The 27,092-nt window shown below is 40.8% G+C and overlaps 1 protein-coding gene across 2 annotated transcripts in view; it reads right to left on the bottom strand.

Moving 5' to 3' along the window:
• col2a1b (collagen, type II, alpha 1b) overlaps positions 1 to 27,092 on the bottom strand; it is a 65,393-nt gene that overhangs the window by 28,920 nt on the left and 9,381 nt on the right. For both annotated transcript variants that reach the window (XM_080423942.1, XM_080423943.1), the window contains 16 exons: positions 25,003 to 25,104; positions 23,565 to 23,642; positions 21,225 to 21,269; positions 18,469 to 18,522; positions 13,789 to 13,842; positions 11,976 to 12,029; positions 10,607 to 10,660; positions 10,348 to 10,401; positions 9,855 to 9,899; positions 8,554 to 8,607; positions 7,854 to 7,898; positions 6,689 to 6,742; positions 3,368 to 3,466; positions 2,840 to 2,884; positions 470 to 568; positions 225 to 278 (listed from right to left, as the gene is read on the bottom strand). In XM_080423942.1, the coding sequence (XP_080280068.1) occupies positions 225 to 278; positions 470 to 568; positions 2,840 to 2,884; positions 3,368 to 3,466; positions 6,689 to 6,742; positions 7,854 to 7,898; positions 8,554 to 8,607; positions 9,855 to 9,899; positions 10,348 to 10,401; positions 10,607 to 10,660; positions 11,976 to 12,029; positions 13,789 to 13,842; positions 18,469 to 18,522; positions 21,225 to 21,269; positions 23,565 to 23,642; positions 25,003 to 25,104 (990 nt within the window). The remainder of the gene's footprint in view (positions 1 to 224; positions 279 to 469; positions 569 to 2,839; positions 2,885 to 3,367; positions 3,467 to 6,688; positions 6,743 to 7,853; positions 7,899 to 8,553; positions 8,608 to 9,854; positions 9,900 to 10,347; positions 10,402 to 10,606; positions 10,661 to 11,975; positions 12,030 to 13,788; positions 13,843 to 18,468; positions 18,523 to 21,224; positions 21,270 to 23,564; positions 23,643 to 25,002; positions 25,105 to 27,092) is intronic.

Here is a 27,092-nt window from a genome sequence, read left to right as displayed (position 1 = left end):
ACGTTGGCTAAACCTAATTGCACGGTTAAGAAGTCATGCACATTTTAATTTGAATATGAATCTTTTCTCCAGGGACTAGGGTACACTTTTCAAATCAATCTGTGCTTTAAAATGCATTCAAACTAATGTGTGTGAGTGAGTGGTATACAGGGAGTTCCTGAATGTTCTGAGAAGGTAAGTGAGACTGCAAAGATAATTGCCAGTCAGTGGGAAAAAACACTTACGAGCTCTCCTTTTGGTCCAGCCTCCCCCTTGAACCCTGCAATACCAGGGTCTCCCTGAGGAGAGAGAGAGAGAGAGAGAGAGAGAGAGAGAAGAGAGAGAGAGAGAGAGAGAGAGAGAGAGAGAGAGAGAGAGAGAGGTTTTGTTACATTTAACAGCACACTCTAGTCTGTTTCCATACTGGCTAAGCCCTTGGCAACAATAAAGTGTTCTTATGTATAAAAGGAACTATTGAGGGCATACATACAGATGTTCCTTTGGGCCCAAGAGGTCCAGTTGCTCCCTGAGGCCCTGGAGGGCCACGAGGGCCAGGGAAACCAGGTGCACCAGCAATACCAGGACCACCCTACACACGAAGACAAGAGAGAAAGTCAATTAATGAATCAATGAATGAAAAATAAAATAAAAATAAATACATTCTATCCATCCACCCAATAATCGATTAACTTGATAATTCAGTCTTCAGAAATTCCCTGATGGCACGACCCTGGTTAGTCGTCTCTGGACTTATTATATTATGTTATATTTTTGATTTTCTTTGATTTAATATAGTTTCGTTATATGTATGTAGCACAATCTGCGATGACAAGTCCCAAAAATATTTAGCTGCTTGTACCTGTATTTGTATAGGTCAGTGACAAATAAAAACGTATAGAATTTTGAAGTCTTTCCATAGCTCATAATAATGAATGAATGTGATGATATATGTAATAAAACTCTGGTAGCCGTCATAACTATGCATAAAAGGAATTGCTGGTAAATCCTGTACTACTTCAGCAGCTATACATCAAAATAATCAATGTAAATTTAAACATGAGAGTGTACAAATGGAACCAAATGGACCCTTCTGGATGTATAACTTACAGGTCCATTTGGCTCCACTTGTGCACTCTCATACTTAGACGTGTACAGTGAATATGACTGCAAACTGTGATGCTACAACAGCCTTCTGTTCTGTTCAGTGGTGAGACTGCATCGATGGGATGAGGATTTGGACTAGTTGGACTCGTTTTTCTCAGAGGACCGGGTCAGGCCTCTTATAGCCTCGATCTCCAGGCTTTTATTGCTTAGTTTTGCTAAAAAATAAAAGCCTGGCCCAACTATAGCCTGTACTGGGTATGAGGAAGTGTTTCATTTCCCAACCAACCAGAGTGCAGTGGGCGTCGCTCGTAATGTTGTGTTAACGGGGCGGGGGTTGACGGACAGATCGGTGAACCAATGGGATCAGGCGCCGTCTCTCGCCGGCTCTATACACACGCCCCTTTATACACGAAATCAGGAGGGTTGCAGCAGGCTAGGCCTCTTATGGTGTCTTTCCATGTAGTATCAGCTCTATTTACCGACTTTAGCTTTGTGTTGCCATCGCACTCTTAACCCCAGTGCACGGCACGCAGTATGAGTTGCTTATCCTTTAGCGACATATCTATGACAAAAGTAAAGTAATGCCCTCCGTGCTGCTCTGTCTACAATAGCAGTGCATAGCTAATGCTAACGCTACCTCAAAACAATCTCCATTTTAACCAGTAGAAACAGCCCATGAAAAACTGTTTCTGGTAACACTGGTAACATATATAAGACATAATAAGACAAACAACTGTTGCATTCTTTAGGCTATTTTAAGGAAAATGACAAAACAGGTGGAGTCTGATTGGTTCATAGGTGTTCTATAATAACCATACAATGGCTAAGAATTCTGCTTTTTTTTTTGTTCTACAGTATATCAGTCCGTGGCTGGGAGAAATGCTAAAAACAATACAGGCTTGTCTGGAAATGATCTCTCTTTCACCTATATAGTCCAACAGAAACAGTTTCTATTTTAGGCGAAAAAATAGGCATGCTGATGCTCAATACTAATTAATTTCACATATACTGTACAATGTCAAGTTAAAAACAGTTAGCGGCCTGGACAGCTGGCGTAGCGGTCCAGGCACCAAGCCTGACAGTGAGTCGCGAGTTCGAGTCCCGATCCCAACGACCTTAGCTGCGTGTCACTCCCAATCTCTCTCTCCTACTGTATACTATCAAATAAAGGCAGAAAAAGCCAAAAAGAATATCTAAAAACCCACCCCAAAAAAAACTGTTAGCAAACCACTGTGTTTGTGCAGGCCGAAATTGTTATTAAAACTATTTATAATGGAATATGTCTATGATTTTCTTGTTGCCATATTTGGTAACCGTTTTATAAAAGCAATAAAACACTAGAGGTCGTGCTTTGTTGTGGTTATTGGCACGGCAGTGCAGGCACGCGTTGCGTCTAGCCCACAGCACAGCAGTGCAAATAACCACAATTAACAACCACAACCTCTCTTGTGTAACTGCTGAAGAGTAACACGGCCTGAGCTTTGTGTAGTCTCAACGTACCAGTTTGTATGTAATTCTACTAAATGTTACAGACCTAATTAAATTAAATGCCAGGAATGTGAGATGCAGACTTGATAACTCGGATACAACGGCTTTCACCAACCTCCCTCTCTACTAACGCCCAACCAGGTTTTACTCCCAATAAAAGACAATTACAGGCAACAGACCATGAGATTTCCACAGTACCACGGGGAGGGGGGATGACAATAATAGAGTGGTGGTATGCGAGATAGATGAAGTATTGCTTTATACTCACGGATGATCCTTTAGATCCAGGAATACCATCAGTACCAGGGTTACCCTGCAGGAGGAGGGGTAAAGTGAGTCAGTGGATTGCTCCAAACTAACTACTTTTCTCAGATTCATTCATCTAGTCGTCTATCATTAGCGGATACAGAATTTTCCTAAAGGTGCATTGAGCCATTTGGACTTTAGATGGACTACAGCCATTCAGGTTAATCAAAAGTAGTATATAACTGGGGAATGTCCTTCAGTGATGTGATGGGACTCATTTTAGTACAACTCTTCAACAATTATTACATGATTATTCCCAACGTTATTAATCACTCACTGTACAGGTACAGTTACAGCTACAACAAAATCTATGTGGATAGCACAAATGATAGGGCAAAATATTGTTGGTTGCAATATTCATTTTTTATTTTATTTTATGAAATAGCCCATCTGCATTGTCAGTGCACCATGGTCTTTACAGAATATCACTAAGATTATCCGCCTTCTACCATTAAAACATATCTTAAAACATATCTTTAACATTACTCACAGATGCGCCGGAAGGTCCAGATGATCCTGGGGTACCAGACTCTCCTCGGGGTCCCTGTGCACCCTCAGGTCCACGAGCACCAGTAGGGCCAGCTTCTCCCTGGTAAAAAACACAGTTGATAGAGAAGAGTCTTGATCCATTCAAAGTTTACAGACCACGTTCACAACTTGAACTTGAATGTTAGACCTACATCCTAATGGATGTCATTTTGCTGTTGGCTGGTAGAGAAGAAATATTTCAGATCATTCATGCACCATTCTTAAGATCCTGAATAAATGATCCGAAAATGCCTCAGATTGCCCAAAGATTTCACATCAAACTATTAATTTGATGATGGTGATGACACCGTGATGACGGGTTGATGCTTTTATTCACTGTGAAAAATCAACCAAGTTTTGAAAAATAATTCAGTTGCTTTATCACAGTGTAATATTCACGTTCTGTCTGGACACACTCTCTCGGAGTGTAAGGACCTATAGCCTGCTAACTGGGGTGATATCAAACAAATGATAGTTGAATTCTGATAAACTAGCCATGACAGGGAAATATTTGTAATATTTGTATATCTGGTGGTCCATACTAGACATAATTGTAAATGCCAGATCTGCTATGCTTATGAAAATAATACATCGAGGTAAAGTGGGAGTAAGTAGGTTACATGCTTAAAGTATTGTTAACTAGAAGTAAAAATAAAGAAAATATGTTTGAGGACTGCCATGTGTAAGTGGCATTTAGGGTGACAATGAGTTATATCCCTTATTAGTGAGGTAATTCATAAACAACCATGTTTAATTAAAGAATTTAGAGAAACACAGAACTATTGGGAGAGAGTTACGACCAACCCATAGACTTTTGTTGTAAATTAATAATATTCATATAATATTCAATGTTCAATCATTTACTGCCAAAACCAACTTACAGTTGATTTGTCATTTGTTCCAGTGCACTCAGAGAAAACATCAAGAATACTAAGATGGCGGAAGTAATTGTTCCAAAAACTTGAATCCTCATAATGGGTGTTGATGAAGCACACGCGATACACGAATGTCGCCGCAAGATCAAAAAGTGTTGTAACTCTCTTTCAATGGGTCTGGGATTTACATTTTGTAGCAGTTTAATTTGTACAAACATATTTAATTAATGCAAAACACAATTAGTTGGCCTTTCAATACATCTTTTATGAGTGTTTGCTTAAGAAGTGCACAAGTTAGAGCCAAGTGGATAATTATTTGCAGACTTTCATGTCCAGAGCGGGGCCAGTTTTCACTAAAATAATCTAAGACTTTAGTCTACGCCTCCCTTACGGGCATCATCCAATGATTACACCACACTCTTGTGAGGTCACAGGGTTCAACATGTTGAATGGAATTCCTTTGCCGCTGACGTAGTCGTTTATACATCATGACTCAACAGCATGACTTAATAGAGTTTGTATGTATTTGCATGTCATGCGGTAGTGGCTGCAATGCATTATGGCCTCTGACAGCTTGGATATAACTTGCCTGCTGCGATGAGAGTATGGCCATCTGTCAGGGTTTCTTAACAGTACAAAAGTATATAGAGATATTTTATAGATTTTTTAACTTGACTTTCATCCTGTCGTCCCTATTTTGGAGTTGTTATTGCTGGTGAAATGTTGCTGTTTTGTCTTTCCATTAATTTCAAAACGTTCACAAAATAGCAAAAATAGCAGATCTACAAGCTCACACGACACGTCGCATCGCGTGTGAGCTTGTAGATCAGCTATGTTGGCTATTCATCGGACAACGAAGTATACAGGGCTTAAAAGGTTAAAGATGTATCCAGTGCAGTCACACAACAGTGTATTGTGTCTGTTGCCAAAATGTCAACTGCAATTAAGTGTACGGTTCACTGAGCTGAGGTTAAAACTCCTTGTGATGTTTTTGTTTTGTGGCCGTTGCAAGGCTTTTTGGCTGGTGTCCTTTCAGCTGCACCAAGTCAGACCTATAAAGTGCGGACGGTAAAAACCTGGACAAAGAGAAGGAGTTCTGTGGGCCCACGAGGAGCTAACAGACTGAGACTAAAACACTGCCCTGCAGGCTGCTCAATAGATTAAAGTATCAGATTAACAGGCTCACACACACGCACGCATGCACACACACGCATGCACACGCACCCACACACATGCACACAAACACACACACACACACACACACACACACACACACACACACACACACACACTCGCATTCTCTCATCTATATGCACGCACACGTGTTAAAAGGACATGCACAGATGTGTGCTGTGTACCGTATAAACACGCATGCATGCACGCACACGCATACACACACACACACACACACACACACACACACACACACACACACACACACACACACACACACACACACACACACACACACACACACACACACACACACACACACACACACACACACACACACACACACACACACACACACACAATTTGGAGTGATTAAGGCATCTTTTAAAAGAGGCTCGATTTTGTAAACACAGCCGCGACTCCCAGGTTTAATTCCTAAATTATTTTCTCATTGGGGAACGAGAAGAAAGCAAAAACCACCAGCATCAGGCCCCCGGGCATGGAGCTGGGTCTGTCTGCCATGCAGGAGGAATAAATCAGTTCCAAGCAAGAGAGAGAGAGAGAGAGAGAGAGAGAGAGAGAGAGAGAGAGAGAGAGAGAGAGAGAGAGAGAGAGAGAGAGAGAGAATAACCCCCTATATAATTTTCCACACAGAAGGAGGCTTAGAGCACTTTCCAATGCCATCTTCTCTAGTTTCACTAATGCCTGATTTATACTTGGCTGCATGCTGTGTCGTGCACCAAAAATAGCAGATCTGCAAGCTCACAACGCGCTGCAGCGTGACAGGTAGATTGGCTATTTTCAGTGCGCGACACCGGTGCGCAACTAAGTATAAATCAAGGAGTAACTCTCTTTGACTTGAGTCAACAAAATTCTCTTTGAGCCATGTGCCTCCATTTACTGAGCACTCTGCATTCTGATGTGATTCAGGGCAGGCAGAAATGACTCTTAACTGCATGGGATGACAAAGAGTGCCTTTTCTTTGTCACCTATCACATTCCTCAGAATAGTTTGGCTCACTGGTATGTTCAAAGTGGTCCAAACATGGGTATATTACAGCAGGTCAGTTGTGTTGACTTATAAATCAAAGGAAGACACAAAACAGACAGGAAGAAAAGAAGGGCTCATGTATGCACACGCACGCACGCACGCACGCAGAGAGAGAGAGAGAGAGAGAGAGAGAGAGAGAGAGAGAGAGAGAGAGAGAGAGAGAGAGAGAGATAGCTCTCACATACCTTGGAACCAGGAGAGCCAGGGAAGCCAGGAGCTCCAGCAGGACCGACTGGGCCCTAAAGACAAAAGTAATGAGGACAGGACAGGCTGTCAATCACTGCTGCCGGCACAGAAACCCCCCTCCTCCTGACACAATCACTACTTCCTGGGGCTACTGCCATCAATAAGAACTTACATAATAACAACGGGGAAAAAAACACAAGGCTATAAGGTACAGTGTAGGTAAAACTAAGGGGAGAGGGGCATGTGTGTGTGTGTGGGGGGGGGGCATGGGTGAATGAAGAGGAAAGCAGCGTGACAGAGGTGGGGAAACGGGTGGGAACAGAGGGGCCAGAGAACAGGCGAGAGGAGGATGTGTGGGTGAGGGGAGGTATGGGGGTAGGAGAGTATTGAAATATAACCACCCTAAGGTCCACTAATCGAATGTGCAATCTTGCACTAACTACACCGTGTTGATCTCGGTACATAGAACTACAGAAAATACAAATAGAGCAACACCTTTAATTACATTTGAAGAACTGCTGCTATCTCTCTACTATTTTAAATACACTGACAAAACGTGTTGCTATTCGTCTCAAAGGTTCCAAAAGCTTTATACCAAGTTATCTGCTGCTTACATGTATACAACTGCTTCTAACAGCAAATGCACAATTCTTCTGGTTCTATAAGCTAGTTTTTCTAATACATTGTAACACAGTTATGTTCTGTCACGTATTTATTACCTTTTTAATTGTACATACATTTCTTAGTCATGATTTTTGATTGGTTTGTAAGATATTTGCTTTGGCGATGTAAACGTATGTTTTCTCATGCCAATAAAGCCCCTTTGAATTAAATTAAATTGTATTGGAAGATGGGCCGGGCGGGGGTTAGAATAGAAGTGGGAGAGGTTGTGGGGGGAGAGATTGGATACCATTGGTGAGAGGAAGCTGGAAACAGGGTGAGGCAAGGGGAACAAAGGATGACAGAAAAGAGAAGAGTTCTAGTGAAGGAATGGTGGTGGTGGTGGTGGGGGGCGCATAACTGGAGATGATTGCAGGATTCTAAAGACAAATTTGTGCTTCATCGTACGACGGTGTCACACACCGAAAATAGCTGATGTACAAGCTCACAAACTTGTAGATCAGCTATTTTCGTAAATTACGAAATATAAATAATAATACTTACTGGGGGACCAGCAGGACCGGACAAACCATCATTTCCTCTCGCACCCTGGACATTAGAAACACATCGCAACATCAGCACAAGGTAGAGAAACAGCTTTGCAAATAAAATGACACGGTACTTCTGTGGGAAATTCTGTTTCAGCTTCACTCAGCAGCTGGGTGAAGGGGTCCTAGCTGCTCAGAGGCACTCGGTGGAAATTTGTTAGGGATTAAGAGTCCTGCTCAAGGACACTTCAACACATATACTGGGAAGACGGGGAGGTAAACCGGTAACCTTCTGATTACCAGACGGCCTCTCTACCCAATTAACATTGGCTGTCCCTAAAACTAACACTAATGGGACCCAACTGGACAGGGAACTCTCTGTACTTAATAATACTACAAATTATACTCTAACAAAGCAGAGTATCAATACGTGTAAGCATATACCGTAAATTTCGGACAATAAGCCGCGACTTTTTTCCAATTTTTCGACCCTGCGGCTTATATAACGGTGCGGCTTATCTATGGATTTTTACAGCTAACGGCCACTAGGGGACCTCCTAAATCTATGGATTTTACACCCGCGGCTTATAGTCCAGTGCGGCTTATATATGTACAAATCATTCAATTTAGCTGCTGCGGCTTATATTCAGGCTTATAGTGCGAAAATTCCGGTAGGTTTCTTTGTCGAGGGAACAGGATAGAAACACGGTACTCACGGCAGATCCAGAAGGTCCAGGGCGGCCTCTCTCGCCAGGCAGACCACGGGGTCCCTATGTGGAGACAAAGAATGATTAGCTTGTGATCTGTGCAATATAATGTATAAGAAACAGATTTCTTCTTTGGGATAATTTAAGTCCGCTGTCAAGAGCAGGGTACTTAATTGTACTGGACACAGAAACTGTTTTTATCTCCGCTAATAGAGGAGGACAGAAGTTACGTTTTCGTCCCTTTCCATTTGTCTGATGGCAGCATGTCTCTAAAAGTTATGATTGGTTTTGCATGCAACTTTGTGGAAAGTTTGATCATAGGGCAAGGAAGAATTGAACAACTGTTTGGCCAAAGGGGTGTGCAGTGTTGGTCATGGCTTCTAACAAAAAATGCATAACTTTGAATAACTTTGAACCAGATTCCTGTAAAACTATGAAACTGTGTGTGCCTATCAGCAGATGTTGGAGGTAAACCCTACATTAGTTGCCCAGTCCAACTAAATGGAGGTGATTTTTTGGGCCACTGAACATTTATGGTACTGATTGAACTATATGCAGGGACGCGGGAAGTGGGGTGCTGCAGCACCCCTGGTGGTGGGGAAGAGAGAGAAAAAGAATTGAAAACATTTTGAATTTTTTTTTTTGATTTTATTTTTTTGTAAATTAAACAAATATATATCATTTTAAAAGTCTATATACACACTTATATATTAAAACAATGATGTATTTAACTTTGGGGAATAAAATATTTGTTGAAAAAGGTGAAAAAACGTGAAAAATTTGAAAAAAATCACGGGACACATGTGAAAAACAATCGCGCACGCGCGCGAAGCTCGCGTGCGGAGTCCCCCGCCAAGCCCAGCCCCCCTTGGCATAAATGACTTCCAGCGTCCCTGACTATATGTGATTATGTGGAAAGACTTTATAACTGCATAGCATTGATAGAGGTATAGCATGTACAGTTCATTCAGCGTAATATTTCTAGTTGAACTGTGCTATTTGAATGTAATTGTAATTGTTTATGTTGTGGTTTTGAACCACACTGTACTATTGATTTGAATGTAATTGTTAATGTTGTATGGCGAGTAACTGTGGGGTGGTGAGTCGGGTCATTGCTGTAAAAGAGCAATCTACACTGCATAAATAACGTAAAACAAAAGTAAGATGACTCAAATCTCAGACCTTATGTGACATGAATGTAATTTTATCCTATTTCAAATGTAATCTAGGACTTTATTAGTGGGTTGAAATGAATATGACACCACTGTTAGTTGTGAAGTTTGCTAGTGTGATTGTCCAGATGTACTCACCATTGGTCCGTTGGAGCCATTCTCTCCGGGAGAACCACCCTCACCCTAAAGAAAAATCAAAATCCTCAGTTTAATGACAACAGACAGACATTCTGTTCTAATATTGAAAGGATTACTAAGTAATGTAGTTTGATAATAGTTTGCTTAGTATACCAAGTAGGCTAATAATCATAATCATAATAATGATTATCATCTATTTATGGCAATACATATAATAGTAATGCGCTACTGATTATGTGAATATTATTTTGTTAAAGTGTATCTTAACCACTTCAGCCCTATTTAAAACATTTTTGTAGGAAAATTGCGAAAAGAGCTGTTCTACAAGCTCACAATTTAAATCAGCTATTATCACAATTTCTGACACCTTTTGATGCCAGGTTTAAGGTGGTTAACTAGCTACACTGTCAACATTGTAAATCATACAGAGGAGAAGACGTTGGAGCACTGAGGAACAAGAAAGGCGTACGAGAGGACAGAGAGAGAACTGTACCTTGGAACCAGCAGCTCCGGTCTCTCCCTTTGAACCATCAAGACCTGGATAACCCTACAAACAGAGCAGGACGAGACAGTGACTTCACAGACAGGAGCCCAAGAATACAAGCTGTTTATAATGTGTGATAACAGCGAATCGGTTGTTGATGCACAGTAAAAATCCAGAGTGTTAAATGCTTTTAATCTGACCCGTATTTTTTACACTTTACTGTGATGCAGACACTGTGTGTCCTGAGTGTGACCCCCTTCCCACTTACTCTGTGTCCCTTGATGCCGGGCAGGCCAGGAGTTCCTGGGAATCCACGGGCTCCCTTTTATGAGAGAGGAAAGATAGCAGGAAGATAGATTTAAGTGGAAAGTAGGGGGGAGAGAGAGAGAGGGGGGGGGGGGGGAGAGATGAGTATGGACTTATTTTGCTGTCCATCTGTTTTTTCCTCAGCTGAGTGGCAGCCAGGGGCACGTGTGACAGACATGCTCCAGAGAGTCAAAGGTTCATTTTTTTATTGTTTAACCTTTAAAGCGAGTTCTTCTTAGAGCCTGGCCAGTGCTAAATATTCCCTCTTACACATGAGGCCTTTTAGACAGAGAACAACCCAGAACTTGTTTTATTTAGTTGGGTTTTAGCTTGCAATTCAAACTGAAGCAACACAGATTAAGACATAATCTTTCTGTATAGACCAGTTGTTCTAAACCTTTTCTGGATAAGGGCCCACTTGAGAATCTCAAAAGTGTTTGTGGCCCACCCATCTGACCACTTAACACGGCTGCTGTGTTAAGTGGTCAGATGGGTGGGCCCTTTATACTTAGTTGAATGGGGTCCCCCAAGGCAGGCTCTGTAATTGGTCCGCTCTTTTTCCCTCTACACACCAAATTCTCTTTGTCAAATGTAGCCGATCTACAAGCTCACAACATGTCCCTTGTAGATCTGCTATTTTCACAGAGATTTGCCCCAGAATAGGGACGCTAGGGTTAAGTAATAGCACTGCAATAATGTCACATACATTTGGGTGTAAAATCTCAGGCCTATATTGCAGGATTACAGATTGCGAGTTCCCTATTTGTTGTTCCCTATTCTGTGTTGCAGAACAGGCTGTTCATTGACATGACATCTCAGTTATACATAAAGTGATAATGTAGCAAGCCTACGGTCAATGTTTATTGGAAGCGTCCTGCATCACCTTGAAGGGCTTCATTTTGCAATGATGATGGGCTGACTGTAATTATCCCACTTTTACTTCAGGGCTACTTATGAACGAACCAATAATTTGGCATGAAATATTAATGTACAAGCAAGTAGTCCATTAGATTCTACAAACTGCATACATAACAACGCTGAGACTGTAGCTTGATTTGTGAAATAGAGGTCTGTCTTTTAAAAATAGTTAGTTGGCCAATCAGAATAGAGTTATAAACCAAGTCATGGAATAAGGCTTTTTAATGTAACAGAAACTTGACAAAATCATGTCCTAGGACCTAGGTGTTAAAAAAATAAAGAAAACAAACACAAACAAACAAACAAACAAACTGACAAACAGATTATCTGCATTGAGTGGTTTTGGACATTATTTTAAAAACATTATTAAAGAAATATCAATCATAATCAATCGTAACAATAGGAAATCTTACCTGAGGTCCAGTTGGTCCACGCTCACCAGACTTGCCAGGCTTACCAGCCTCACCCTATAAATGCAATTTAAATGTGTTATTTCAGTGTTTGATACAGACAAAACAGAAAAATATTAAACAAGAAATGAATCTGTTGAATCTATTCCATATTCATGTGCTGTATGTCTACTCCTGTATTATAATGTTGAACCCCCTAGTGGAGACAGTGGGACATATCAAGTCTGCTGCCATCCAGTGGCTAAAAGTGGGTATTGAATGTAAATGCTTTCCAAAGTTCCAAAGTCATCGCACAACAATGGGGGGATTGCAATTTACAATTTAGCAAAAGCTCTCAAGCCTGATTTATACTTCATTGTACTACGACGGTGTTACACCCCAAAAATAACCAATCTACAAGCTCAACACGTTGCATCCGCCACGTAATGTAAGCTTGAAAATCGACTGTTTTCAGTGCGTGACAACGTCATACGACCAAGGCATTATCCAGAGCGACTTAAAAGTGTGAGATCAGAGTAAATGGCATGAGCCATAGTCAACAAACGATAGGATACATGGTCAAATAAGTAGAGTGCAAAGAAAACAATATAGTGCTTCAAAGAAAGTAGGACATCAGCTAAACATCAACATAGCACCTGTCTATATAACATGCCATCCATGAAACATTCTTTAATAGCTTTTTGCAGTCACTCCTGTCCATGTGTGTTTACATACTCCTGTATGGCTATCCAGCAGCTCCACCTCCTACAGTTCTGATAGGTTGATAGGCAACCAAGGACTTCTCAAATATCTTTTGTATCAGTCAACCTAAAGTATTTAATTTGCACAAATTTCCACGCATGTCAAATGGAATCCAATGTGGTGAAGTAGACGTTACATGTAACGTGAGCCACACATGGCTGAGAGCAGTATTTAGCATCTCTCTGAATGTCATTCTAGTTCCAATCTTAAATTAGCCTACTTGATTAATCTAATTAGATGAAAGTGATCATGGGAAATATGTCTACATGGTGCAATTATAGGCACTGAAAACAAGTTAATAAGTCAATGATGAGTCCTTCCTTCAATTTACCATATCACTAATAATATAATGTCAAATAGTGAGGAGATAAGTCTGGCAATGTGACAGTACTTTATGTCACTGTATTTGGAACAATGAACAATAATCAGCCAAGACACAGACTGGCTAAGCAGCAAGCTAGAGTGAGTTCTACTGATTTACAAATAGAGCAGGAGTAGCAAGGGAGTATTGACTACTAGCCAGTGAACACAGAGATAGATCAAATGGGTAGGTGATGAATGAAAGACATACTGTTTATCAGAGATATTGATTATGCTTGGTCAATCTGATCTCAAACACGCACACAAACGTAATTGCCAGAGTCCATACATATTTACATTCTTCCATGAGTCAGAGTGTGTATCTAGTGTACAGAGAGGAGGTGCATTGGACACAAAGTGATTTATACAATGAAAGCTCATTGTGATCAGGTTGGATGTGTGGGTGGAAGGACCATTAGGAATAATGCTTGATCGTTGTTGCTGAGAATTTCAGGGGGGATTTGGACTCAAGGTTAGAATAAAGACTTCACCCAATACTCATCTTCAGCCTGATTTAAACTTAGTTGTGCATCGGTGTCTCACACCGAAAATAGCCGATCTACAATTAGATCGACTATTTCCACTGTGCGACACAGTACGCAACCAAGTCAGGCATTACCCATTACATGGCATAAGAATATGGCTGGGACACAAAAGCGGCAGTGACAAATAAGCTTGATGATTATAGATGTGTGCGTGACAGCAAGATACTTACATCATCTCCGGGTTTTCCAGCAGGTCCAGGGGGACCACGGGGACCCATGGGTCCCTGTTAGGAGAAAAAAATAAACAAAACCAGGAGAGGTGAGATGCAAGATGCAGTTGTCATTCAAAACCAATAGGGGGCAACATAACATAGTATACAACCTAGTGCCTGGAGTGATTCAGAGCATGTGGTTACAATATTATTTTCTCCTTCATTTTATTAACACCCCTGGGAGAAAACAATACCGAAAGAGATGCCAAATGAGATGCATACAAAATCATGCCCACAGGACAGGTTATTCTAATAATAATTAGATGTTATAATGGATTGTTACACTCAGCAACCTGACTTTAAGTATGAACTTCCTCCAACACTAACAGAAAACAATTAGTGGTTTTCTCATCTTGCCAATCTGTGTTGAAGATTGATCTGTTTGTGAAAATCTCGCCAGCGGCATAGTCATTTGCAACAATTTACAGCATGAAATTGGACTAAACTCTGCTCTTATGAAAACATGCTTCACTCCACTTTCTAATCCACGTAGGATTCTTCATCCAAAAGAATGAGAACAGGGAAGTAATTAATCAAAAGGATTCTGATGAATCTGGTAGAATTATGACCCTTTTGATAAGACTATCTTTCTATGATAAGTCAGAATCGGTTTTAGATACTGATTTACCGTACAGGTTAGATTAGGTTTTGAATGGGAGGAAATGCATCAATATCTTTTAGTGTGCTGGCCGGGTCTTTCCTTTCTCTTATTAAGTCTCAGTGAGTGTATGTTTCTTTTTCCCTTCTTCCCCAGTATTAAATTGTTTTTAAATCAGTTTCTCCCTTCCCCCTTGTCTCTTTGCTGTTTTTGAGGGTCAGAAAGGTTGAGAAGATGTGGGGTGCAGGTCTTCTCGCAACATCTTATTTCATCTCATCTCGTCTAAACACTGATATAGTGGCTGTCGGGTGGAAAAAAAGAACCTGTGTTCCAATGGCTAGTTATTATTTAGTCACATGCTCTTGATAATACTTTTCATTGGTTAAATGCTTATACAACTGACTTCAAAAAAGAATACACACTTAACCACTTTCACTTTAATTTTCAAAATGGATCAAAAGTAGCAAAGAAATAGATCTACAAACTCACAATGCGGCACATTGTGACGTGCTGTGAGACTGTAGATCTGCTATTTTCACTACTTTTGTGCGACACACTTGTAAGACGAAGTAGGCCATTAATTTATGGGGGAAAAAATCCTGAAATATGGAGATTCACAAGGTTTCTGCCCGACAGCAACAATATATTTAATACTCCTAATGAATAATTTACTAGGGGCACCCGGACAGCCATACCAGCTCCCCTGCTCTGAGAACAAACACCTGAATAAGTCTTTTTTTGTCAATTACTTATGGCCGGAAAGGCTAAACTGATCATTCATCAACATTCCGCTATCATGACACACTTGACAAAATACCAAATACCAAAATACTAATTTGGGACGATGGGTCTCCTCTACCAAAGAGCCAAGACCATTTTGTCTGGCAACAGGCTTGATTTTAATCACATTTAATGATGTGCTCAAACATTTTGTCTGGGGCGGAAGGTTAACGGAGTCGAAGCACATCAGAGACTGAGAGTCTGCGTGTCTGAACTCCACAGGAGCAGATTAACACAGCAGTGGGGAGACCCTTAAGGGCCGTTCACACTGAGCACTACAACTATAACGATATCTATAACTATGTCGTTCACCGTTGTATTCTTTCAGTGGTGGAAAAAGTACTCACATTTTTTACTTAAGTAAAAGTATCAATATTGCAATGTAAAAATACTCTGTTACAAGTAAAAGTTCGGAATTCAAAATTGACTTGAGTAAATGTACAAAAGTATTGGTTTGAAAATGTACTTAAAGTACCAAAAGTAGTAAGTACTATTTGTGCAGAATGTCCCTTTGCAAAGTTTTCAAATGTAAAAAAATCATTGGAAAATAGCAGATCTACAAGCTGCTATTTTTCAAATGGCCAAATATAGGGCTGAAGTAAGTAATGTATGTTTTGTAATAATAATCAAAATCTACAAAGTAACTAGTAACTATAGTTTTCAAATAATTGTAGTGGAAGTATTAAAAGTAAAAGTACCGATTTCTTTTACTTTACTAGTAAAGTAAAAATACTTCAAAATTGTACTTAAATACAGTTTCTTGAGTAAATGTACTTAGTTACTTTACACCACTGGTATTTGTTATAGCTGTGGTGTGAACTTTGACATCCACTTGAGTTAGAAGGATTTGTAAAACTATATCTTTATAATGATCGTTATTGTTACTGTGCTTGGTTTTTAATGTGCGATGATTTTTAATACTATATTTCTATAGTTATTGTTATAGTGCCCTTAACACTGGTTGCTGAGGGAACGGCAAGCGTTGCATAAGGGAATTCCAGACTTCTGGAAAGGGCAGAGGAAGATCGAGGAGAAGTACTGTACTTAAGTACAATTTTGGGGTACTTTTATTTTACTTGAGTATTTCCACTTTGTAATACTTTATACCTTAAACTCCACTACAAATGAGAGGAAAATATTGTACTTTTTGTTCCACTACAATTATTTGAAAACTTTAGTTACTAGTTACTTTGCAGATTCATTATTCGTAATGAATCTGCCACTTAATATGAATTTAAGTGGTTAAAACACCACTTAAATTCACTTAACCACTTAAGCTCTATTTGTACTTGAGCAAAAATAGCCAATATACCAGCTGACAACGCATCGAAACGCTTTATGAGCTTGTAGATCAGCTATATTTTGATGCCAATACATTTGTACTTGGAAATTTTGATTACAGGACTGTAACATAGTATTTCTACACTGAGTTATTGCTACTGTAAGTAAAAAATCTGAGAACTTCTTCCACCGCTGGCTATAACAGATAGGGAGATTTGGAAAGCAAGGATAGTACAGTTTAGAGACGGCTAGATAGGGTTGAGGCAAAGTAATAGGGACAGAAAGATGAAGAGGGTTGATGGCTCTGCATGATTCAAACAAACCGCGGTTCAGATCATCGAATAGTGTCGATAGGCTTCTTTCTGATGTTCAGATTGGCGGGACTGCGTCCAGATCCGACCGTTTCTGTAAAACGTTCAAAACTGCCAATCTGAAGTGTACGCCTACTTTCCACAACGACTGGCCAAGTAGGCTTAGGTTTGAGAATGGGCTGGGTTTCAGGTGGTCTGCAATTACTTAATGTAGTGTTTGTGTTATGTAACTTGCACACCGCAAGAGCTTGGAGAAGCCACTGCCAGACTCTCAGATAAATCAACTGCCAGCCCCAAGCGTATTGGCGCGCTTTATGTAGGGTTCCAGTCCATGTTTTAAAACATCAGATTCTAACTGCGGACATTGTGAGATAGTAAAAAGTGCAATTCATCATCCATTGTGCATATCCGCTTAACCAGTTACTTAACCCTCTTCTTTCATTCAGCAGATGCACATACTATCTCTTTTTTCTCCTCCATGATGGATAGAATCCGACCCCTCTCCCATGCCTCTCTATGACGGACAGCTTCTCACCCTATCTTTGAGTGTACTGTAGGTAGTTCGGAATAGGCACTAACAACAAAACTTGTCAAGTCATATTCAGTAGTTTGTTTGAACCATGCAGAGAGTTTGTTTCTCAACCAGTGGTCCGCGGACCACTAGTGGTCCATGGCATGGTTACAGGTGGTCCATGGGAAAATGTTTTAAAATGTAACATGGAGTGTGGGGAAAAAAGCTTGAAATGAAGCAATGACTGATAAGGCTTAATATACTTCATTGCACGCGGTCTCATGCACCAACAATAGCTGATCTACAAGCATAAAACTCATTGTAGCATTGTAGATGAGCTATTTCCTGTGCAAGACACCGGCGCACAACTAAGCTTAAGTCAAGCTTTAAGATCATTAATGTTAAATATTAATAAAAAACAATTTAATGAAATAGAAATGACTGTGTTATGCCAGAGCTCAAAAAAGGTTGAGAACTGCTTTAGGGAACAATTTTCTCTAGAGGCGAGGGGTGGCTAGAGGTCTGTCTGAGAAGGGTTTGATTAAAGATAGGAAGCCAGCTGTTACTGGGGGGGCTTGGAAGTCTTCTGAGTAAGTATGTGGGCAAACACAAAAAGCTAGACAGACCTGGGGAGTTGTCAATAGAAAACGGGTAAATAGGGAAAGTAAGCAGGTCTGCATAGGCTTGTAGCAGGAATGTTGAGATGAAGATGAGATGTTCTGAGCAGGGTTGAGGAGGTAGGGCTCCTCCCTAAACCAGCTTTGAATAGTGAGTAGCAGAATATAATCCTAATCTCCCTCAGCCAATGGGGGATTCCCTTTTTGAATGAGATATTTAGTTTCCCACGTGGGAGAGCCAGGTAGAAATGTACACAGAAAAGACCCTGGTGAAGCAGGCCTATCAATGGCTGGGAATACCTTTTCAAACCTTTAATCTTTATTGAACTATTAATGAAGCAGATATGCTACAACCAATTTTTATGTATAATAAAAGCCTGAGCATAAATATAAAGAGACAAGAGAGGTTAGGGAGGCATGGAGACAAATAGTGAAGGCGAGACACTGTAGGACATCTGAGCAGATGTGACAACAGAACCAACATGGGAGGGTCAGTAAAAGTACACTGGGGGCAGTAAAAGTACAGTGGGGGGTACTTACAGATTGTCCATTTTCTCCGCCCTCTCCGGGGTTGCCTTGGAAACCTTGTGGGCCCTGAGATGTAGAGATAGGAGAGAGATTAAGGAAGGGTGTCTGGCGACAATGTATCACAACTGTATATGCACTGGTTGGTGAAGGGGTGATCGTGCTAATACAAAAGTCATATTGTCACTTTCGGGCAGAAACCTTGTATCTCCAAATTTCAACTTTTTACGAATTATCATTTTTTTGGCGTAAATTAATGCCCTACTTTGTCGTACAACAGTGATGTGCAAAAGCAGTGAAAATAGATGATCTACAAGCTCACAACGGCAACGGCAGCTTGTAGATCGTCTATTTTCACTATTTTTGAAAGATTCTGAAAGTGAAAGTGTCTATCAGTGGGTTTTATGAATATTTAACCAATGAAAAGTACTAAAATAGCTGACTAAATAATAACTAAATTGGATCCATTGGGAACACCAATTATTTTTGTCATATTCTGAAAAGTAACGGGATTGGTAGTACAAGGTTTCCACCCAACAACAACGATACGTGATCATGAGCTACTACTACCACTACTAGAGTGTTTGTACAGTACTGTAATAATCCTCACATAGCAGACCAATTGAGTCAATCCATAAAGCTGCATATTATATACCAGGCAGACAGTCAGCCGACAATGGGAGTTGGGGGATGCTGTTTAGTGTGTGGTGTATTTTAGCCTTTAGTTTAGTTGTTAGTTTAGCTGTTCTCAAACTTTTTAGTTTCACTAAATACTCTGAGGGTATTCAAATGGCTCCTTACGAGTCCATTTGGTTCCAATTGATTACTCTCACCAGTTACAGACCCGTAAGGGTCCATTTGGGACCCCCTCAAGGAACCCTGAGGGTCCCTGGACCCCACTTTGAGAACCACTGGTTTTTGTCAGTGTATTTCTAGTCAATCAGCCCACAGGTTGTTGTTTTTTAAGAAAGGGCACGTGGGGAAATTACAAGACGACTAGAAATGAAAAGATGGTGGTGTTTTTCCGCTGATACCTTTCAAAACATAGGTAAACATATCATCTGTTTCTGTGTGGTGTCAAAGTGTCCTTGAGCAAGACACTGAACCCCTAACTGCTCTCAATGAGCATAGTTTCCTCTGCTATCGAATGTGTGTGTGAATGGATGAATGTAATGCACATTGTAAAGTGCTTTGAATGAGGGCGCTATAAATGCACCATTTATCATGAGAGGATGCCACTACATCATTTGAGAATGGGCCTACTATACTGTGGCAAAATAGGTACAGATGTGACGAGAAATAGAGGAGACTCTTGCATTTTGTTTGTTTGAAGTTGTATGTTTAAATCCCGATCTGTTTTGGTGATAATGTAGCTACATTGAATGCAAATGAGGAGGTGACCCAGTTTAGCAGGATTATTATAGTTAACTAATAATAAACAAAATAATGAAAACTAGAATTGGAAAAAAATATATAATAATACAATTTAAACGAGGCTTTACAAAAAAAGAAGATGATAACTAACGGAAAGTAACTAAAATCATAGAGAAAATGTCCTTAGTTTTAAACTATGTACAAGCTCACAAAGTACTGCGACGCATTGAGCTTGTAGATATTACATATTACAAAAAAACTAAAACTAACTAACTAAACTATCAAACCCGCTTTAAAAACGAATCAAAACTAAACTGAAGCTGAACAACAAAAAGTCAAAACGAATTCAAAATTCAATAAGTCTCCATTGGAGAATTTCTTTAATTGTTTTTAAGAGAACTGCTGACTCATACCCAGTCTATTAAATTATTCCAATTAAGTGTAATCAAAGCATATTTTTCTAAAACAAATAGATGAAATACCTTCATCATATTATACGTTCTTTTGGGCATTTTTTTTATAAAAGCATTTTTCATTAGCAACAGAATCTTATCTATTTTTACACCTGTAAACACATTTCAGCCTCCTGCAACATATCACTTGCACACAATTGTTATGCAATCTCTTCAGTGTCACACCTCGCCGGAGGTAAGGCAAATAATACTGTAACGACAGTCAGGAGGATACAATCAACCCCCAATTGAAAACCATCCAAAGGTAACAGATAGAGGTAATATAAAGGCTACCCAGATGTGGGCTCGGTTTGTGTGATTAAAGCATCAAGTTGAAACAAGTCTAACTGGCAATGCCTAGAACTTTAATAGCTTCACTTTGGAGGGCTGCGAGGTAGAGCTTATAGCTGAGTTGCAGAGTGGAGAAGAAAGGGCGGGGGTATTGGGGGGGGCGTCCCATGAAAGCTAAATTGTCAGGTGTTGCGTGTCTGCGTTGCAGCAGCTCTTAGGAAAAAGCCCTGCAGCCTGCAGCTGGAGATGAAAGTATTCTTCTGTGTGCCACCTTCCTCCGGTAACCAAACACACACTGTGGGGCATACAGTACAGCAGTACAGTAGTACACTGGGGAAGTACTGTACGTGTGCGTGTAAATACACACCTCTCTATCAGCTTGCTTGTGCCTTTGTCACGGTTCACCTTTGTTACAGCGTGAGAAGCGGGCCTTTAGTCACCGCCGGGCCATTTGGAGGGTCAGCATAGTTATCTAAATCTCTTGGCAAACCAAAGTATACAATAATATAATGCAAGTCACAATTATCTAAGGCGGCCTAGAATACGCTGTTGGGCAGAGGCTCTAGCTGGGCGCTAACGTCCATGTCTACGGGTGTGTCCTGGCGTATGTTTGTGTTGGTTGGTTGCGTTTGACAGTGTGCAAGGTGTACTTACAGGTGATCCAGAAGGTCCAGGTGGTCCTCGAGGACCCATAGGGCCCTAGGTGGGGGGGGGGGGAGGCAGAGGGGGTGGCAGGGGGGAGAGACGAAAGACATGACGTCATTACAATGATACAAATCACAAACTTCACCACGTCGACATTCTAACCTACACAAACATGACACATAAACAGGTACACTCAACAGTGGCAGAGAACCCGTTGCAGGGAAGCTCTCTATTACTTTTACTTTCCCCCCCCAGTTTTGCCCTAAAGCTACAGAAATCTCAACAGCCCTGCTTGCCCTGTCAGTTCCATAAATCGTTTGAAATTCCACAGCAGCTTTCAGACTCTCTCTCTTTCTTAGCCTTTTCATCATCTTTGTCGTTCCACCCCTCTCTCTCTTTCTCTCTCCCCCTGCTGTGCATAGGTCATCCGCATTAGTCTTGTATCCTTATGTGGAGTACTTGAACTCCACATGACTTCCTTAAAATAGTTAGCATCCACTGTCACCTGGATGGAAAAACAGCACATCTGTTCACCTTCCAAAAATAGGTATTAAAAAAAAGAAAAGCAAAGGTAACTAACCAAAACAAGCCTATCTGGTCTTCATTTTTTGTGATGTCTGTTAGATATTCATGAATAAACCTTTTATCTCAAAGGGGCGCACAGTTACTTTTCCCCAATCTTCTCTGACTGAACATTAATCTGAGATGTGAGAGCTTCTGACTGGAATCACATATCAAAGAAAATGTTCCTTCAACCTCAATGCATCATTAACTCAGCAAGACCAAATTACATTCTGTGAAGGTGATGAGCCAAATCCCTCTCTCTCTCTCTCTCTCTCTCCCTCTCTCTCTCTCTTGCTCTATAACTCTCTTTAACTCTCTCTTTAACTCTATCTCACATGCACACACACAAAAGGAAAATAAATGGAAATGGAATTAACTGTACAATGGACAGTGAACTGGTATCAATAAAGTTTCTCAAAATTCCTATTTCCCCCCATGAACAGATGCTTTTATTTGGCTTCCATGCAACGGCTTACTCCTGGGATTTAAGGAAAAAAAAGAAAAAGAAAGAAGTATTCCTTTCAATGCGCTGCTTTTTATAAACATCACTTTCAGCATTCTGATTATATTTAAGAAATGTGGGGCGGTAGCCAAAGAAAATGTCAAAACACAGCAGTGCATAGTGCTTCTCGGAAGGGAATGAAAGTCATCTTTTCAGCGGGTGTGTGGGAGGCTTCTACCGCAATGGGTACAGTCTTATCAATGGGGCTCTATATCCTCAGGACTGTTTATATGTGTGTGTTTGGGGATACGTCCATGTATGTGTGTATATGTGTTTATACGTATGTGTCTGCACGTGTGCGTTTGTGTGTGTGCTTGCAGCCAGCCTCTCAGTGAGAGTGCTGATTGACTGTCTGGTATGTAGTAGGTGTGGGGATTATGGGTCTGGGCATAGTGGGGTGGTTTGTGACTTTGGACTTTGTGCTTTAGACGTCAGTGCAGTCAATATTATTTATTATTTATATTTCCTCCGCTTCTTTTCCACCATTAGCCTGGCAACGTCCAAACCAAATGAGCACCGGCTTCACAGAGGGACCCAGTGATGTGGCTGGGGAGCACTCAAAGACGGACGAGCAGATGGGACAGGCGAGTGCTGCTCTTTGGGTCTAAAGAGCGAAGCCACAGACTGCTGCATACCACGGGGATCTGATATACTCCAAACCCCCCTCCCGGCATCTCCGACGCCAAGCCGCGCCGTGTCTGTCCAAACCAAAATAGCTCCCAGTGTGCTCCTCAATCCAACACAGGCAATCTTGTCATGCCAGCAGGCAAGCTGGCAGTAGCGGTGGCTTTTTGTGGATTCGAAAGAATAACAAAAGATCAACGGCTGTTTCCTCGATTTCTAAAAAAGCCATCCCCTCTATTCTCCATGGGAGGTGTTAGTGTTTCCATTAGAACCCACAGGTCTGTATTTTCTCTTCCTCAACACTAGGGGTAGAGCCGTCCCCCACAGGGTCTTCCACAAAACCATTAAAAAAGAGAGAAAGGTCAACAACGAAACAAAACAAAAACCAAAAAGCCACGGGAAGTTGCAGATGGAATGAAAAGTCCGTAGCTCGTAGAGACGGATCTCACTGCAGTAATCTGCCGTTAATTCCTATAAGTGAAGCTGCTCTTCCATCCTATTGTCAGGAAGGGTATCTCTCCTCCCGGTGGAAAAACAATCACATCTGTCTCAGGAGATCCTCCAGTTTGCCGTCTGTTTTTTTTCCTTTTATCACGTCCACGGATCCAGCAAGACACTGTAAAAGGAACAGCAGTCGGTCTCATCATGGGCTCTCTCACCATTGGTCCTTGCATCACTCCCATCTGGGCGCCGCCAGACTTCTCGTCGAATCCACCGGCCATCTGAGCAGCGAAGTTCTGAAAAGAGAGGAAACTGTTATCTGTCTGTGATCGGCATGGTTAGGCAGTATTGGTTTTTGAGGTCGTTGCGAGGTATTTAACATGGCTGAGATTTGTCTATTTCAACATCTGTGAGGCACACAAATTTGACTATCCTTGGCAAAAGAGGAAGTCAAACATTACAATAATTTGATCTTTATATGAGCAATTCTACAAGGTACATAGTCAACTTAAATTCCTGATGAACGTGAAAATGCTCTCAAATACTGAGGAAAAACTATTGATTCAAGTTGATTTGTATGTATAGTCGACTTAGAAACTTGCCATACAACAAGGTAGGGTAAGTGTTATTTTCGGGTAAAAAAAAACGTTTTTTTGTTAAAATGTTAAAGCTCTATATTCTGATAGTAATCATTGTTCTAGGCCAGGGTGTTTGTTCATTTACAGGGGTCTCCCCATCTCTCCAGCTCTTTAATAAACAGAAAATACATTTTCAGGTGGGGTGCCAATATCATTACTACTACTATTCAATTTGATAGTGTTCCAGTTTAAAATTTGTTTTCTCGTTTCTTTGTGTCATTACTTCCAATTTCACTTGTTTATCCTGTGTCCTATAAGAGTTCTCTCTCATGATTGGATAAAATGTGTCCTGAAAACCGACCGTCCTGAAAATGCATTTTCTGTTTATCAATGAGCTGGAGAGACAGGAAATTCCCTTTTACTGAACAAACACTCTATAGCAATGATTACTATTGGATAGAGCTATTTAACACTTATGTTAACAAAAAATATCACTTACTCTACCTTTAATGTCATTTGTTGGATCTAGATAATTCAACCAGAACTTTTGTTGAGTTTGTGTTGAACCAATTAATATATTTTTAGGGTGATACATCACACTTGACGTAACACTACTGCCTGCTTATCAGACAAATAATAAACTATATTTAGTTTGAAAGATCTCTGTTGGGTTCCGTAATGGAGAATCAGAGGTCTGTTTGTCAACAGTAATACAGGGCAGATAGAGGAGGTATGTGAACTGTTTTCATCTCTCTCTCCTTCACAAAGGCCCTTCTTGTCTTTCCCTTCCCTGCCTCCTCCTGTCTACCCACCTCCTCTCTCCTTTTCTCTCACAAAGAATGAGAAGCATTCTATCTATTCTTCACCGTTGTCTTTCTGTCTCCTCCCAGCGCCGGCAATTCCTCCCATCTATTGTGCTCTCATTTTCTCCCAAATGGTCTTTCCCTGCACCATTCTGACATTTGTCTCGCTGCCGTCGGCCAGTCAATCTGAAGCCATTCTCAGCCTCGGATCAGAGTTCCGCCTATCAGCCCCCATGTCTGCAGTTCCCCCTTCCTTGTCATGCCTGGATACTTACTCCACCAAGGCCAGGGGGTCCATTAGGTCCTGGAGGTCCTGGGGGGCCGGGATTTCCGGGGGTGCCAGGCTCGCCATCTCTGCCACGGGGGCCAGAGCCTCCCTGAGAGAGAGAAAGAGACATGTTTGTTTGTTAGGGTAGAAACAGATGATCAATTGCATTCATCCAGCCTGACTGAAACACTCCATTTTGAAAACGTAACTTAATCCCCCATAGTGAGCTAAAGGGGATGCAAATGAAAGGAACGAGTACATATGGCTTGAGTGTGCGGTCCAATTAATTGGGGCTCAATTAGATCAAATTTGTGAATTATTATGTGAACACAAAGTTCACTAAAATAATTATTTCATTAGGTCATTGGTATTACTTTATAACCAAGGGATAAGACCATTTAAGAAAAAGAAGCAAAATAATATTTATATGTCACAGCTAAAGAATACCTGAACAACTTACAGTATATACCAAGTAAATTACTGGGTTGCCTGTATGCAGTTGTTTTATCAGTCATCTGTTTTTTGCTTATTGCTGCTTAGCTACATAGCCTAACTTCCTTTTCCCCCCTTTTATGTTGACTCATTGTACCCTATACAATGTCTTAGATACACTGAGACACATTTGTTGAATAAACATTGAACAAGAGAAAGAAAAGAAAAAGGAACTAAATAAGTCACTTCCTTAACGTAACTCCATTTGAACAAATCTGAATGACATTTGAACTCAATTTGAATCTATCATTGTATCACGGTATCATCGCTGGCAGACACTTTCTACCATGTCTGGCAGATACTAAACCATTACAGTGTAACTGGCAGGTACTGTGAAAAGGTTCCTAATACCCAAATGAACGCTGTCCAAACAACACTGACATTCTACACCAGCGAGCTTGGCGAGGCCTCACACCTGACCTGCTGGCGACAGCAAGGAATCTGTCATCATGACTGATGTTGATTATTTTTACATTGCATTCCCAAACAGCGGATTATGAACTATTGTTGATCAAGCACCAATGTACGCAAAACCCTATATACTTTGTTGACTGGTGTTCCCCAGTCTGGGGTCTATAATTTTCCCTCTACACTACACCAAATGTCTTCTCCGAAAACAGCCGACAAGCTCACAACGCTGATCTATTATTTTGCGGAATATTTGCCTATTATGACATGCCCAGAACCGCTGGAGTTCATGTCGTTAGCTTATATCAGAATTAACTGAACACTCTGGATTTTGCAGTGTAACATCTATGAGTGGAAGTATTATAATGAAACAATATGGCTCCATGCATAATGAATTTGAGAGAGACAGCACCTGCTGATGATTTATCATGCCAAAATAGATAAGAACTGGCCAAGAACTGTGCATGCCATGACAAATTAGTCTGCTAAGGGATCCTAAACAAAGTATGTGTTGGGCACCACACACACAGGTCACCATGCTGTACAAACACTGGCTTAATGAAGACATATAACTGTGGAACACAGCGGAAATAACTGTTTAACTGCCTTATGATTATTATTCAAGGGGATTTTTGTTTTGTTTTGTTGTGATGCAGAAATTTAAATAGTATCAACATACTCTATCACTCAAGTAACAACTTGGGAGTTCCCTTGTGGCTCCATTTTACACACTTTTAAGGCCAGACCGCACCAATGCAACTAGTTGCAACTCCTTGCAACAAAACAATTTTGAGGCCAGTCCACACCAATGCAACTCCTTGCAACTGCCATTGGGGGTAATGGTTGCAAGTAGTTGCATGTTGCAAGGAGTTACAAGGAGTTGCATTGGTGTGGACTGGCCTTTACTGTGTACCTTTACGTGTAAATCACAATTCAATAGCATATCCATGCTATTGAATTGTAACAGAAAAGCTAAACGTGCTTTGTCTTAAAATGTTGCAATAACAGCGTCCTATTTCAGCTGTAAGGTCAACTGAAACCCCAAACTCATGACCTCAGTTGTCCTCAAGAATGGCGAGAATTCCCATCACAATGGTTACTGCCGCTCAGCTACATACCTTCCGTCTTTTAAATGACTCATTACACCGTATATAATGTCTGAAAGCGCTTCCATTTTGTTAACAACACATACAAATC

The sequence above is a fragment of the Gymnoscopelus braueri genome (assembly GCF_963280865.1).
Source record: "Gymnoscopelus braueri genome assembly, chromosome: 3".
Classification (NCBI taxonomy): Eukaryota; Metazoa; Chordata; class Actinopteri; order Myctophiformes; family Myctophidae; genus Gymnoscopelus; species Gymnoscopelus braueri.
The sequence above is the reverse complement of the archived record's forward strand: the minus strand, read 5'-3'. Positions and strand labels throughout refer to the sequence as shown.